Genomic DNA, 14,055 nt, shown 5'->3' with positions numbered 1-14,055 from the left:
TAAGTATTTTAATTCTGATTATATCTAAATTCTAAAAAAAGACTTATCTTGAGGCCTTTAGAATAACTAATTACAAAAAAAAAAAAAAAAATTCATCAAAAGAAGAATAATTTTGGTAATTTTAAACAATGCGAAGAATGTTTTAGTATGTATTCTCTGATATTCTTTTAATTTTATGAAAAACAACCAATCCTAAACTATAAAAAGGACAAAAATTCAATTCTGGTCAATAATTCCCATTCAAATGATGAAATGATTGCATTCTTGTTCAACAAATACAAAAGTTTATTCATATTTATCCTCAAAAATTCACATTTTATACAAAATTACTTATCAAAAGGCATTTATAACGACTGATTGCAATTGACGTTGCATTATTTCAAATATGAGAAGAAATATTTGCATTTTAAGCAACGCGTACACACATTTAGTATCTTTTCCCTAAAATTCAGCATATTTTATGAAAAACAACCAATCCTGATGTAGAAAAAGTACTGAAATCTTATGTCGGTTTACAATTTGTATTAAAATAAAGCAATAACTGCATTCTTATTCCACAAAAACAAAAGTTTAAGTATTTTAATTCTGATTTTATCTAAAATCTAAATAAAGACTTATCTGAAGGCATTTAAAAAACTAATCACAAATTAAATAGCAGCATTTTTTATCAAAAGAAGAATAATTTTGGTAATTTTAAACAATGCAAACAAAATTTTAGTATATTTTCTCTGATATTCTTTTATTTTATGAAAAACAACCAATCCTAAACTATAAAAAGTACAAAAATCCAATGGCGGTCAAAGATTTCCATTAAAATGAAGAAATGATTGCATTCTTGTTCAAGAAAAACAAAAGTTTATCCATATTTATCCTTCATTTATTCACATTTTATACAAAATTACTTATCTTAAGGCATTTATAAGGACTTACTGCAATTAACATTGCATTATAGCCAATATGAGAAGAAATATTTGCATTTTAAGCAACGCGTACACACATTTAGTATCTTTTCCCTAAAATTCAGCATATTTTATGAAAACCAATTAATCCTGAGGTACAAAAAGTACTGAAATCATATAGCGGTTTATTATTTGTATTAAAATAAAGAAATAACTGCATTCTTATTCCACAAAAACAAAAGTTCATTTTTTTTAATTCTGATTATATCTAAATTCAAAAAAAAGACTTATCTTGAGGCCTTTAAAATATATAATTACAAATAAAATTGCATTACTTTTTATCAAAAGAAGAAATTAAGGTAATTTAAAACAATAGTTAAAACAACACTCATAATCAACACAAACAAAGCTCTAAGCATCTTTACTGTTATGCTATTTTTACTTTTATCACCTAGTGACATGGGATTGCTAAATAGAGTATTCATTTTAAATGATAACATTTTATCGCTTAAAGTGGTACATAAACATTCTGAGCATATCATTATTCTGCACTTATGTAATTATTTAGCTCAAATTTAAATAAAAGAATATGAAGTAATACATATGATGCGTGAAAAGTTTTTTTGTTTTTGTTTTTTTTTGTTATTGCAACCAAATTTATTACAAATTAACGAGTAGAGGTGTCTTCGTAGAGATCCGCGTACATCGAATGTAAACACTGTGGAGTTCGGTTTACATAAGAATTTTCAATATAAACGTATCCGTCCGATCCGTGCATAAAATTAATTTACTGATCGATCGCTGACCCTTGTCATGGTAACTCTCACATAGCTTATTTGACTTATCTGACGGATTCTATGGGTCACTGATCACCGATCAGTCATCGATCAGTCAAACATCCGTCACCGATCATTCACCGATCAGTCAAGTTCACGTCAAACAGTAACGCCTAAGGTTGCAAGTACTGTATCTGATGTTACGACATACATGTGTTCAGAAAACAGCGTATCTTTGTCTGAGATTTATCCGATTGTATGTGGATTAATGAGAAAAAAATCAAAGGTACTAGACTCCGACGGATTATTACTTCGTAAGACCAAGGATGTCATCAGTGACAGGTTGAATCGTCGTTATCAGCCGTTTGACATGAATACTTCCTGCTCCACATCTGTTATTGCATCTCTCATGAACATCCGATACAAACAGTTATCTTTCTTATCTTCTGAACAAAGAAAAAAGGCAGAGGAATCCTTGGAAGGGCTAATTGATGAAATGCTTATGAAACGATTGACAGAGATAAGCGGCTCGGATAATCCTCCGTCAAAGAGAGCGAAATATTCACGTTTATCTAAAATTGAAAAACGTGTTTTAGCAGAACTAGCAACGTCTGTTCCTTCCGAGAGGATTTTTTTCATGTGCAGGACTTGTAACAAAACTTAGAAACAGACTTTCATCTGAAGTAGTGGAACAAATCATGTTTCTGAACAAAAACAAAATCTAAGTGCCCTGCAGTGAACCCCACGCAACTGATTAGAGACATTTGTTACGGTGTTTGTTCACAGATCAATGTAACGAACTATTATTCCTCCATAATAGAAGTTCCAAATGGACGAAATATTATGTAATATAATTTCCACTGGAACAAGTATTACACTATTTGTTCCTAATGGAATAGAGGGTATATCATATTTGTTCCAAGAAAGAGTTCTTTTTTTTTTTTTTTTATTTTTTTTTTTTTTTTTTAATTCTATATAACTTTATTTGTAATGTACAATTGTTAGCGATACATACAGTACCGGTACCTTTTCCCGGCCTCGTTAACGTTATTATATAGCATTTCAGTGATAAGGTTAGTACTTGTTAGTACACAATATACAGTTTTGCTAATAAATAACGGTAACAGAATAAATAGAAATTAATATGAAATATTATAAATCTTAGTTTAAGAAGATAAATTAATTTTTTCTGCAACCAAATTGTAGAAGTTTTTATATTTGCCTTGTTTTTTTCAATATTTCGTAATATTGGAGAAGTTCATTTTTAAAAATTTCAAACACATTAATTTGTTTTGTTTTCTCCTCGGATATATAATATACTTTATATATAGTATTTCGTTAAAATTATAATAATTTGTATCGTTTATCTTGTATCCATACAAAAGTGATGCAAGTGATATTATATGATGTCCTATTTTAAATTTGTCTAGTATTAGTTTTATTTTATCCCAAAATGATTTCAGATATTTGCATGTCAAAAAGTAATGTTCATAATCTTCAATGACATTACATATATTACATAAAGGAGTTTTAGTTATTTTCTAAGAGAAAAGTAATTGTTTGGTTGGTAAAATGTAATGTAGAAATTTCCATCTTAACATTCTCAATTCATTATCTTGGATATAGTTAAAGATAAAGTTCAACATTTGTTCTCTTTTGCTTGTATTGTTATCTAAATTAAGAATTCTGTCCCATTTTTGAAATTCTTTTGCTTTCTCATAATATCTATTTAAAAGGGAGATGTATATATCTTTGGAGTAAAATGTTTTTATTGCTACCATTTTTCCTTCTCTATCTTGGAATTTAAATTCTGAGTCGGTAGCGACTTTTGTTTTTATTGATTCTTCTTTTATTAGCTCTTGTAACCACTGTTTTTGGTAGTGCTTTCATCAATTTAGTATATTCCGAAAACCAATTACCATGGCAAGATAGTTTATCTAAAATCTTATTTTGACTAATTTTTCCTTTATCATCAATTATGTCATTTACAAATAAAATTTTACTGTTTATCCAATTTTGAAAATAAAACATTTACGATTTAATTTGATATGCTTATTGCTCATATTAGTTGCTGTCTGATATGTTTGTATGTTAGTCGATCTGATTCTTTTTCAGATTTTGAATTTATCCATATGATTATTTTTAGGTAAAATTCTGGAACAATTTCTTATAGTTTATCAATCAAGTTAATAATGTTAAAGTCCATTTTAAGTATAAGGAATTCTTGTCCAAACTTGTCTAAGTAAAATTTTGGTAAGACTTTCCAATTGGATGATGACTCTTCATTATCAATGAGTCTTTTTACCCAATTGATATTTATGGATTCTATATATTTATCTATGTTTATCATTTTAAGCTCGCCAGCATGATAGTTTTTACTTATTATAGCTCTTTTAACTTTTTCTGGTTTATTATTCCATATAAAACTATATATTATTTTTTTTAAATTTTGTGAGGTATTCTTTATCAATTTCTGTTACTGATCAACATATGTGATATTTGGTAGGATTAGTGATTTAACAAGAGTTATTTTACCTAACATAGTTAATTTTCTTTTATTCCAATCTTTAATTATTTTTTCCGATTTTTCGTATTGTCTTTGCAAGTTTAATTTTTTACCCTCATTTTTATGTCCAAAAAATATGCCTAATACTTTTATCGGTTCTTGTGTCCACTTAATGTTTTCAACTTTATCTTTACAGGACTTTAAATTTCCGAGCCATATCCCCACTATTTTATTTCGATTAAGCATTAGGCATGAAAGTGATCCGAAAATTTCGATAATGTTCAAAGTTCATGAAACTTCTTGTTTTGAATTTTAAAAAAAAGTAGTGTCATCTGCAAGCTGGCTTAACTTTAGAATATGGGTTTTATTGTCTAGTTTGATTTGAAAACCTTTATTTTTTTTATTTTGTCTTAATCTACCTGCTAAAATTTCAACAGCAATAACGAAAATTATAGAACTCGCGGGACACCCTTGACGGAAACAAAATACAGTACGAAGTAAAAGAGCAATGAGGACCCAAACTTCCCAAAGGTTTTGCCAAATAAAACCAGGGTAATCTATTCCTTGGGTAGGAAATCCTCAGTATTTCGAACAATTTCAACGTTTTGTAAACAATTAATCTGTAATTATGACCATATCAATGGTAATTCATGTCAACACTGAGGTGCTGACTACTGGGCTAAAACAAACCTATTTCATCCGGAAACAGATTATTTTTAGTGTTAAACTAAATGCAGTGTCCATTTGATTACGCTTTTCCTTGTGTGTCTGTGACTGAACTTATTATTTTATTGAGAGGAACATCAACAACACTAGAACTCCTGACAATTTCTAGTTTTATGAAAGCTTAAAGAGACAAAGATCTGTATTAAAGGAGGAAATATTAAAATTAGTTTAATGATAGTTTAGAAAAGTTCACAAGGGAAATTGATGTAAGCTATTTTGTCGTGTTTTTAACATATTTTCACTGTCAATATATGTATCAGACCTAAATACAAAGTATGAAGACACGCGTTTTTTAACATAACAATCATTGTGAATAATGGGTAAATTGATAGAACATAGTCTTCGATTAACATATTTGTGTTAAAAAGGGAGGATGTATGGTGCTGTGATCGGTTTTAATCTTAAAATAACAAATGCTCTAAAGATTGATTTTCATCATAACGGAACTGAACGAAAGATATATATTATAACAATCTGTCAGGATGGAAATCATGAGTTTTTTGTCTGTTTTTACTGGAAATTTCCTACAACCGAAAAATGATTACCACAGCACAACATGAAACATTCGCACACAATCATACATTATATCAAGTTGACGAATTAACATTATCGTGTACGACACTTATTTCAATGTTCATTGCAATAACTTTCTCTTTCTCTTTCTCTGAAATAACTTTTATTTTACTCTGTGTATGCTCGAGACTAAACTGTTTAAGAAACTTACGAAAGGCAAAGTAAAATAAAATCTTTACGAAGAACGAATGAGATCAAGTCAACAAATTGTCTTGATTTCACACTGTCATATTCAATTTGTCTGTCCCAAGTCAAGAGCCTGTAATCCAATTGTTGTCGTGCGTTGCTGTCATCTCGTTTGGTTTTTTTTTCGTTTGTTGTTTTTGGAATAAATCGATTCGTTGGTTTTCAAATTTTGAAATGTTTCAAATTTTGTCCTGCTGGGCCCTCTTTAAATACTGGCGGATTGTTGTCTCATTGGCAATCCTATTATGTCTCCTTATTTTTATATTGATATAACACATATTGACAGTCTAGTCTAACGGATACTCTGCTTGAAATAAATTCTAGCATTGTTAAAGTTGAATTAAATCAGAGCTCATTACCTAAATTATATAGCCGGAAGGGAATAATATTGTATAATTGTTACTTGCTTAACGTTCAGTGACACATATTGCGCGCATATTTAGAACGAGGAAGTAAGCAAAGAACTTCAAAGTTATGTTAATTTTATTGATGAATGAATAGGATAATACAATCTATGTACAGTATGTTACTGTGACTTCATGTCCATATCGAAATTGTCATATTCGACGTAAAATATTCATTGTATGCACAGATTTTTTGTAAAACAATATATGACCAACACCTTTGCACAAAAAGAAACTCGACTAACATTTCCTGTGGCAAAATAACTTTTTTGGAAAGGTTGTTTGTTACACATAACTTGGAATCTCAATGACTACATAAATATTTATAAAAGTTTATCTTAAAATGTAACATATTAATGGTTACATTGGCATGTTTCTGATTTGGTACATGAACACACAAATCATAATTACTATTGTGATAGGTTATTTTTAGAAAGAATTGCCAGTTATTCATTGTTCTATTGACACAAAAAGAGGATCGATCCACATTACCAAGGATCAAGTAATATTTTGTTGTCATCCAGATTGAGTTCTGCAATAATATGTATGTCTTTCATTAAGATGTCAAGCGCTGACATCATATAATAATTTGGTTTATGAAGGTAATAACAAAAATACCGCTCCCAACAAAAATCAATGAATTTCACCAGACGATAAAGATTTATCCGAGTACTCGAGTACTCGTGGGGTCATGACCGAGTTCTCGAGTTTTAAATTTCAGATCTTTTGACATCCCTACAAAATATACGAAAAGGCTCATATTAGACTACAAAAAGACGATTCCATAACACAATTTACAGAGTACTAAAGATATACCAAAATGAACCCCGTCAAAACAAAGGGAAAAGGAAGGATAGGCTGTACATCTTCCAGAATTGTCACTAGTTACCCTTCGTGTTGCTTGTGACACGTCGAAAAACTTCCGGTGAGTCATAAACAGGGAAAGAAGCACAGGAGTGTGGCTACACCAAATGGAACATCTAAGGCTATGATGAAGTTTAAAAAATACAATAATGCATAATTTTCCGGTGAGTCATAAACAGGGAAAGAAGCACAGGAGTGTGGCTACACCAAATGGAACATCTAAGGCTATGATGAAGTTTAAAAAATACCATAATGCATAATTTTCTGAGAAAATACTTCCAATATAGAAATAAAAACAAATACCATTCGTTAAAGATGTAGTGCTTTCGTTATTCTTCTTAATCTCAACATCTACGTCAAGGTTTTCAAAGATGAGCTGTTTAAGTTATATTCACTACATCAATTAAAATCAAGAACTTCAAACGAAGTCACATTGAGTGGTAATCTCTGTCACGACTGTTTACGCTTTAAATAGATACTTTATGTCATCGATATCATAAGAAATAAACTTATCATAGATGCCAGGATTAAAAATGTGTACGCCAGACTCGCATTTCGTCTACAAAAGACTCATCAGTGACGCTCGAATCAAAAATGTAAAAAAGGCCAAATACAGTACGAAGTTAAAGAGTTGGGTAGGAAATCCTCAGTATTTCGAACAATTTCAACGTTTTGTAAACAATTAATCTATAATTATGACCATATCAATGATAATTCATGTCAACACTGAGATGCTAACTACTGGGCTAAAACAAACCTATTTGATCTGGAAACAGTTCAAGATTATTTTTAGTGTTAAATTAAATGCAGTGTCCATTTGATTACGCTTTTCCTTGTGTGTCTGTGACTGAACCTTATTTTATTGAGAGGAACATAAACAACACTAGAACTCCTGACAATTTCTAGTTTTATAAAAGCTTAAAGAGACAAAGATATGTATTAAAGGAGGAAATATCAAAATTAATTTAATGATAGTTTAGAAATGTTCACAAGGTAAATTGTTGTAATCTTTTTTGTCATGTTTTTAACATATTTTCAATGTCAATTTATGTATAAGACCTTAATACAAAGTATGAAGACACGCGTTTTGAACATAACAATCATTGTGAATAATGGGTAAATTGATAGAACATAGTCTTCGATTAACATATTTGTGTTAAAAAAGGGGAATTTATGGTGCTGTGATCGGTTTTAATCTTAAAATAACAAATGCTCTTAACATTGAGTTTCAACATAAAGGAACTGAACGAAAGATATATATTATAACAATCTTTCAGGATGGGGATAAATACTTTTGTGTCTGTCTTTACTGGAAATTTCCTACAACCTGAAAATGATTACCACAGAACAACATGAAACATTCGCACAAAATCATACATCATATCAAGTTGACGAATTAACATTATCTTGGTTTTACTCTTTCTTTGCTAAAACCCACGTGCACGCCACTTATTTCAATGTCCATTGCAATAACTTTCTCTTTCTCTGAAATAACTTTTATTTGACTCTGTGTATGCTCGAGACTAAACTGTTTAAGAAACTGACGAAAGGCAAAGTAAAAAAAAAACCTTTACGAAGAACGAATGAGATCAAGTCAACAAATTGTCTTGATTTCACACTGTGATATTCAATTTGTGTCAGTCCCAAGTCAGGAGCCTGTAATCCAAATGTTGTCGTGCGTTCCTGTCATCTTGTTTTTTTTTTTTTTTTTTTTCGTTTGTTGTTTTTGGAATAAATCGATCCTTTGGTTTTCTCTTTTGAAATGTTTCAAATTTTGTCCTGCTGGGCCCTCTTTAAATACTGGCGGATTGTTGTATCATTAGCAATCCTATCATGTCTCCTTATTTTTATATTGATATAACACATATTGACAGTCTAGTCTAACGGATACTCTGCTTGAAATAAATTCTAGCATTGTTAAAGTTGAATTAAATAAGAGCTCATTACCTAAATTATATAGCCGGAAGGGAATAATATTGTATAATTGTTACTTGCTTAACGTACAGTGACACATATTGCGCGCATATTTAGAACGAGGAAGTAAGCAAAGAACTTCAAAGTTATGTTAATTTTATTGATGAATGAATAGGATAATACAATCTATGTACAGTATGTTACTGTGACGTCATGTCCATATCGAAATTGTCATATTCGACGTAAAATATTCATTGTATACACAGATTTTTTGTAAAACAATATATGACCAACACCTTTGCACAAAAAGAAACTCGACTAACATTTCCTGTGGCAAAATAACGTTTTTGGAAAGGTTGTTTGTTACACATAACTTTAAATCTCAATGACTACATAAATATTTATAAAAGTTTATCTTGAAATGTAAATATTGTAAAGACCTAAAGCATATTATACTATCTGTCTGGCTAGATTTAAAATTCAAACTTTTCTTTCTGTTTTATTATTATAGTTTTTTTTACATTTTTGGTGAAATTTTATTCATTCAATGTCTACGTCTAGTAACAACTCCTCTAGTAGTTCGTCATCTGATGATATATTGTTGCTTGTGCTGTGTTCTATGTAATCTTCTGTTGAAACATCATCCTGAATACCTGTCGGAGTTCGTTTATGTATATAGCATCTGCTATACTGTTCGATTATATTCTTAATTTTGGCAGATGTTGTCTCTTTTTTGTATTTTTCTCCCTTTTCCTCAAACTTGTGCCATAATTTTGGAATCAAACAAATGAAAAGAGCTGTAATAGCTTGCGTCAGTGTCGACATTTTACTTAGTTCTTTAAATGTGAGAAGAATTGAAATGGACATGTATAGAAGGATTACGATGAAGGTCAGTTTCAGTAGAGAAAATAGTATTTCAATTCTTAAGGGTCTGTAGTATCGAACGACATAACGAAATAAAGGTTTGGAAACAGATATTGTACATCCATTACAACTAATCAATGGAACGGACTGGAATTGATTTCCTTTTTTCATCTGTATGCAAATGTTCTCCACTGTTTCAAAAAGGTGTGTATACACAGCATTTACATGTTGTATGCTTTCTGTGACATATATTATAACTGTAAGCGTGAAAACCAGATAGCCGTAAGTAACGTTAGGATAAGCAATAAGCCCAGCAAAAGAGTATGTACAAATCCGACATAAAAAGATGAAGCTCTCAATAAAAAGTAGCGAGAATATGTAAATATCAAAGGCAACACATACGGACATTAATTAAATTACTAGAGTACCGAGAACAAAGCTAGCTGAGCCAGTCTTCTGAAAAATGCGCATTTGCCTTACAGTGTTGTAATATGCATTTATAATGATAATGAAAAATCCTACTATAGGCAATCCGTACACAAATGTTGCTAGCACCCATTCAATAATGCATAAAATAAAATAAATTGGGATCAAACCAGCAGTAAGAACTATTCTATATAATATTTTATTTCCAGTCAATACACTGATGTATCCAATTATTCTTCTTTTCTGAATCTGGAACCCAAGATTCCAAAATGACGGATTGATAAGCATGTAAATATTGGCTTTCAGAACCGAATATAGTCGTGTATATCCAGCTTGTCTGCGGATATTCAGTACAGCTCCCAGTTTACCTTTGGAACTTATATCAACAGTTAATAAAGACGTAAACATATATTCTTTATCGTCTATTCCTTTATCCACAAATTTACTCATGTCAGCTGGAAGACAAATCAGAAAGGCACTTGAAATGTTATACAACGCTAGTGCTAAATACGGACCTCCTAAATACGGAAGAAACTTGTCCCTACTCAGTGAATATCCAGCAGCCATAGACATCCAATTAAATGTAGCTCCTGCTTTAGTGCTGCTGGCCACGTAATCCTTCAGGATGAAGAAGTGCGATAGAACTTCTAAAACAACGAACAGCGAAGTTGAGAGGACACAAATAATTTTGAACAGTCTTGTACAAATTTTTCCGGAGGCGTAAGCACGGTGAAAAAGACCACTCAGAACGTTACCGAATGATAATGGATTTGAAATTAGCCATTCTACGTTAACAACGTTTTGATTTTTGTATTTCTTTTCAGTGTACTTTAAGAATAGAAGGGGTAGGAAAAGAAACAGGAGCCAACCTATTACATAAGGAAAGTTCCACCATAAACCACTGTCAATCATGATTGCGTCACTCGTGCACGATATCATGTCTTTACCAGTAGTTTTATTGAATTCATTTCTGCAGCAGCGGTAACCCATACTTTGCTTTGGGCTAATGATGTATTTACTGAACATGTATGTGGTATTATTGATCCATATTCTACTTATATAACAAATATATCCATACCTTAATCCGATCTCACTGTCATGTTGAAATGACTTGTTAAAAACTTGTAAAAATGCTGATCCTAATCGCTCTGTAGTATTTCTGTCACCAATTCGCACAGGACAACCTCTTTTCAAATTTAAGTTGAATGTCATAGAAATTGTGTATTGATCAAGCAAGCTTAGTGAATACAATGAAAATTCATTCATCAAAGATAAAAATTGAAATCCACCGTTTTCACCTTTATACGTCCATATCCATTCAAGTGGCAAAATTGTACAATAAGTGTGATTTACTTTTCTGTTCTTCATGTCCTCTGAAAAATTGAGACTTATTCTAAGCAGACTGATATGATATTCTTGCGATCGCAGTTTATTTACGAAAGCGTTTATATCCAATTGGTTAATGGTCACTTCACAATCCTCATTTACATGATCATCTTGTGGATAAACTGTTCCATAATTATCACAGAATGTTTCACAAGTCTTCTTTACTAATGTATTGTTTTGTATACCTCTTATGACATGTCCTCTCAGTAACGGAGAAACCATCATTAAAAGGAATAGTGTTGGCAAAAATTGAAATGTATTCATTATGTCGTTACACGTAACAAGGAAGTAGATATAAATTCACGTGGAACGTTTATGTTTGAAATCTAATAACATTTTAATATATTTCAACATCACTTATCATAAATTTTAGGTTTAAAAGCCATAAGTGGTAACAAAATGCTAGCTAGACCTTTAACTTCTTGACACCACAGTCTATTCCTATTAAGTGCACATCAAAAGGTCTTGGTAAATTAACTGAATCAGTGAGAATAAATTATAAAAATCATACAAAAATCACTTTATATTTACATAGTTGACTGACATAATAAAAAATTGTATAAACTTCTTTGTTAGTTGTTGTTTTAGCTTCGTGTCGCATTAGTTAAGCCTTTTGCAATTGGTTTTGATGTGGTTTTTTTTCTTATGTTGTGTCGTTATGTGCCTTATGTTAGGCGACTCATTGGCGACCATACCACATCTCCATAATTTCATAAAAGGTATTTGTAAACAACTTAAAAAAATGACTGACAAAGTCATGAATTAAAGAAAAACACAAAAAATTACACAAAAGAACATAGAATATGACAGTTGTTTTCCATTGGTTTGATTTGTTTGAGCTTTTGATTTTGCCATTTGATAAGGGACTTTTCGTTTTAAATTTTCCTTATAGTTCGTTATTTTTGTTATTTTACTTTTTACTAAAAGACAATAACCCAAATGTCACTTGAAGGAGTGTATAAACCTAGTTCCCACATTTAATTGTTTGTTGAGTAGCACTCTTTTCATCTGCAAGTTTGTATCAGGAAAACTGTGATATGAAACACAGGAGAATCGCATGTGTCAGTTATGTGATATGCATACCAAACATCGATACTACAAGTATGTTTCTTTAATGGTGTGTTATCTAGATAAAGCTAGTGAAATCAATTTGTAAAACTGCAAATTGGTAGGTCATTATAACTCGTCATTCAAATTCATTCAGATAAAGTATTTGAAAGAATTATACTTGGCCCATTTATATTTGCACGTGCATGCGAGTTGGGTCAACTGAAATGATGGCAAACCAAAGAGAACAGACAACTCAGTGACATAGTCTTGTTTGAATCTTTATGATTGTTCATACAATTCAAAGTCACAAAAGAGGTGATAAGTAAGTCACTGTTACATTATCAAAATAAATAGATGTATTATGTAATTAAGGGTCAATTGTAATGGTATATAGGTTTCATGGGCAAGATATTAAACTTACAAGACGTAACACATGAAAATTAAATAAAAACGCGCGAACGCTTTGAATTAGGTAGTAGAGTAAACTCTTTCTTTTTAAGATAGTGTAACAGGTGGAACATAGTAAATAGAATACAAACTGATATTTGGAAGTGGTTTTTGGTGATTATATGTATTTTGTATTATTTAAAGTCAAACATAATGTATTTGCAGCACACAAAGTGCTTCAGTAAAATAAAATAAACTTCTCTAGATAGACTTTAAAAGTTAGGAAGCCAAACATTTACAAAGGAAGTGAATGTATACTTTCCTTTCGTTCCATTTGTTTAAATAGTCTACCGTTTGATTTTGTCTGATTTTATGGACTTCCCCCTATTTTTTTATTTTACCTTGGTATATTTGTTAATACTTTTTTTTTGTATTAAAATATAAAGGACATAAATGGAGTAAGCTAGCTCGGCATTTCCAACTAAATCAAATGTAATAATGTAATATAACACAGTATATCTTACCCATAAGACATAGCAAATATTTATATAATAGCCGTCTTCATGTGTGCTCAAAACCAGCCAATTGTTTAGAGTACCTTGATGCCAAGAAGTCGTAAACAGAACAATTAAATACAATCAGATAGGTATTAAAACCCTGACTGTGTTTCAATGTACATTTCACAAATTGATATGGCTGAAGGGACGAAACTTCAATTCAGATAAGTTTAAATAATTCGCTTCTTTTTAAAGATGTTTTACTTTATAAAGGATAAATGATAAAATATTGATTTGTTTCCCGTGGTGAAAGTATTACCATAACGAGAATTTGATATGCAAGCACTTTTTATGTTCGAAACAAAGACGACCGTACATTTTGGTTATATGTGGTCTTAATTGAATTATTTTTTAAGGAATGTGATGTCAAAATGATTTGTTACTTGTTTATGTGAAAAATTTAAATAATTAGATAGAAAGAAATGTTGATACAGTGTTTGTGGCTTATTAATTACATTCAAATTAATGAATAGTACGTTAGACACATTCATGATAATTTTCGCGTAGGAAAGACTTCATATCATATTAAATATATGT

General features: G+C 30.7%; 1 protein-coding gene across 1 annotated transcript; it reads right to left on the bottom strand.

Moving 5' to 3' along the window:
* Nucleotides 1-9,059: 9,059 nt before the first annotated feature.
* On the bottom strand, nucleotides 9,060-11,777 carry LOC127708869 (uncharacterized). Its single transcript, XM_052214038.1, has one exon. The coding sequence runs from the start codon at nucleotides 11,747-11,749 to the stop codon at nucleotides 10,124-10,126; it is 1,626 nt and encodes a 541-aa protein (XP_052069998.1). The 5' UTR covers nucleotides 11,750-11,777; the 3' UTR covers nucleotides 9,060-10,123.
* Nucleotides 11,778-14,055: the final 2,278 nt, after the last annotated feature.

This window comes from Mytilus californianus, unplaced genomic scaffold (genome assembly GCF_021869535.1).
Source record: "Mytilus californianus isolate M0D057914Y unplaced genomic scaffold, xbMytCali1.0.p SCAF_7, whole genome shotgun sequence".
In the NCBI taxonomy this organism is placed as follows: Eukaryota; Metazoa; Mollusca; class Bivalvia; order Mytilida; family Mytilidae; genus Mytilus; species Mytilus californianus.
The sequence above is the reverse complement of the archived record's forward strand: the minus strand, read 5'-3'. Positions and strand labels throughout refer to the sequence as shown.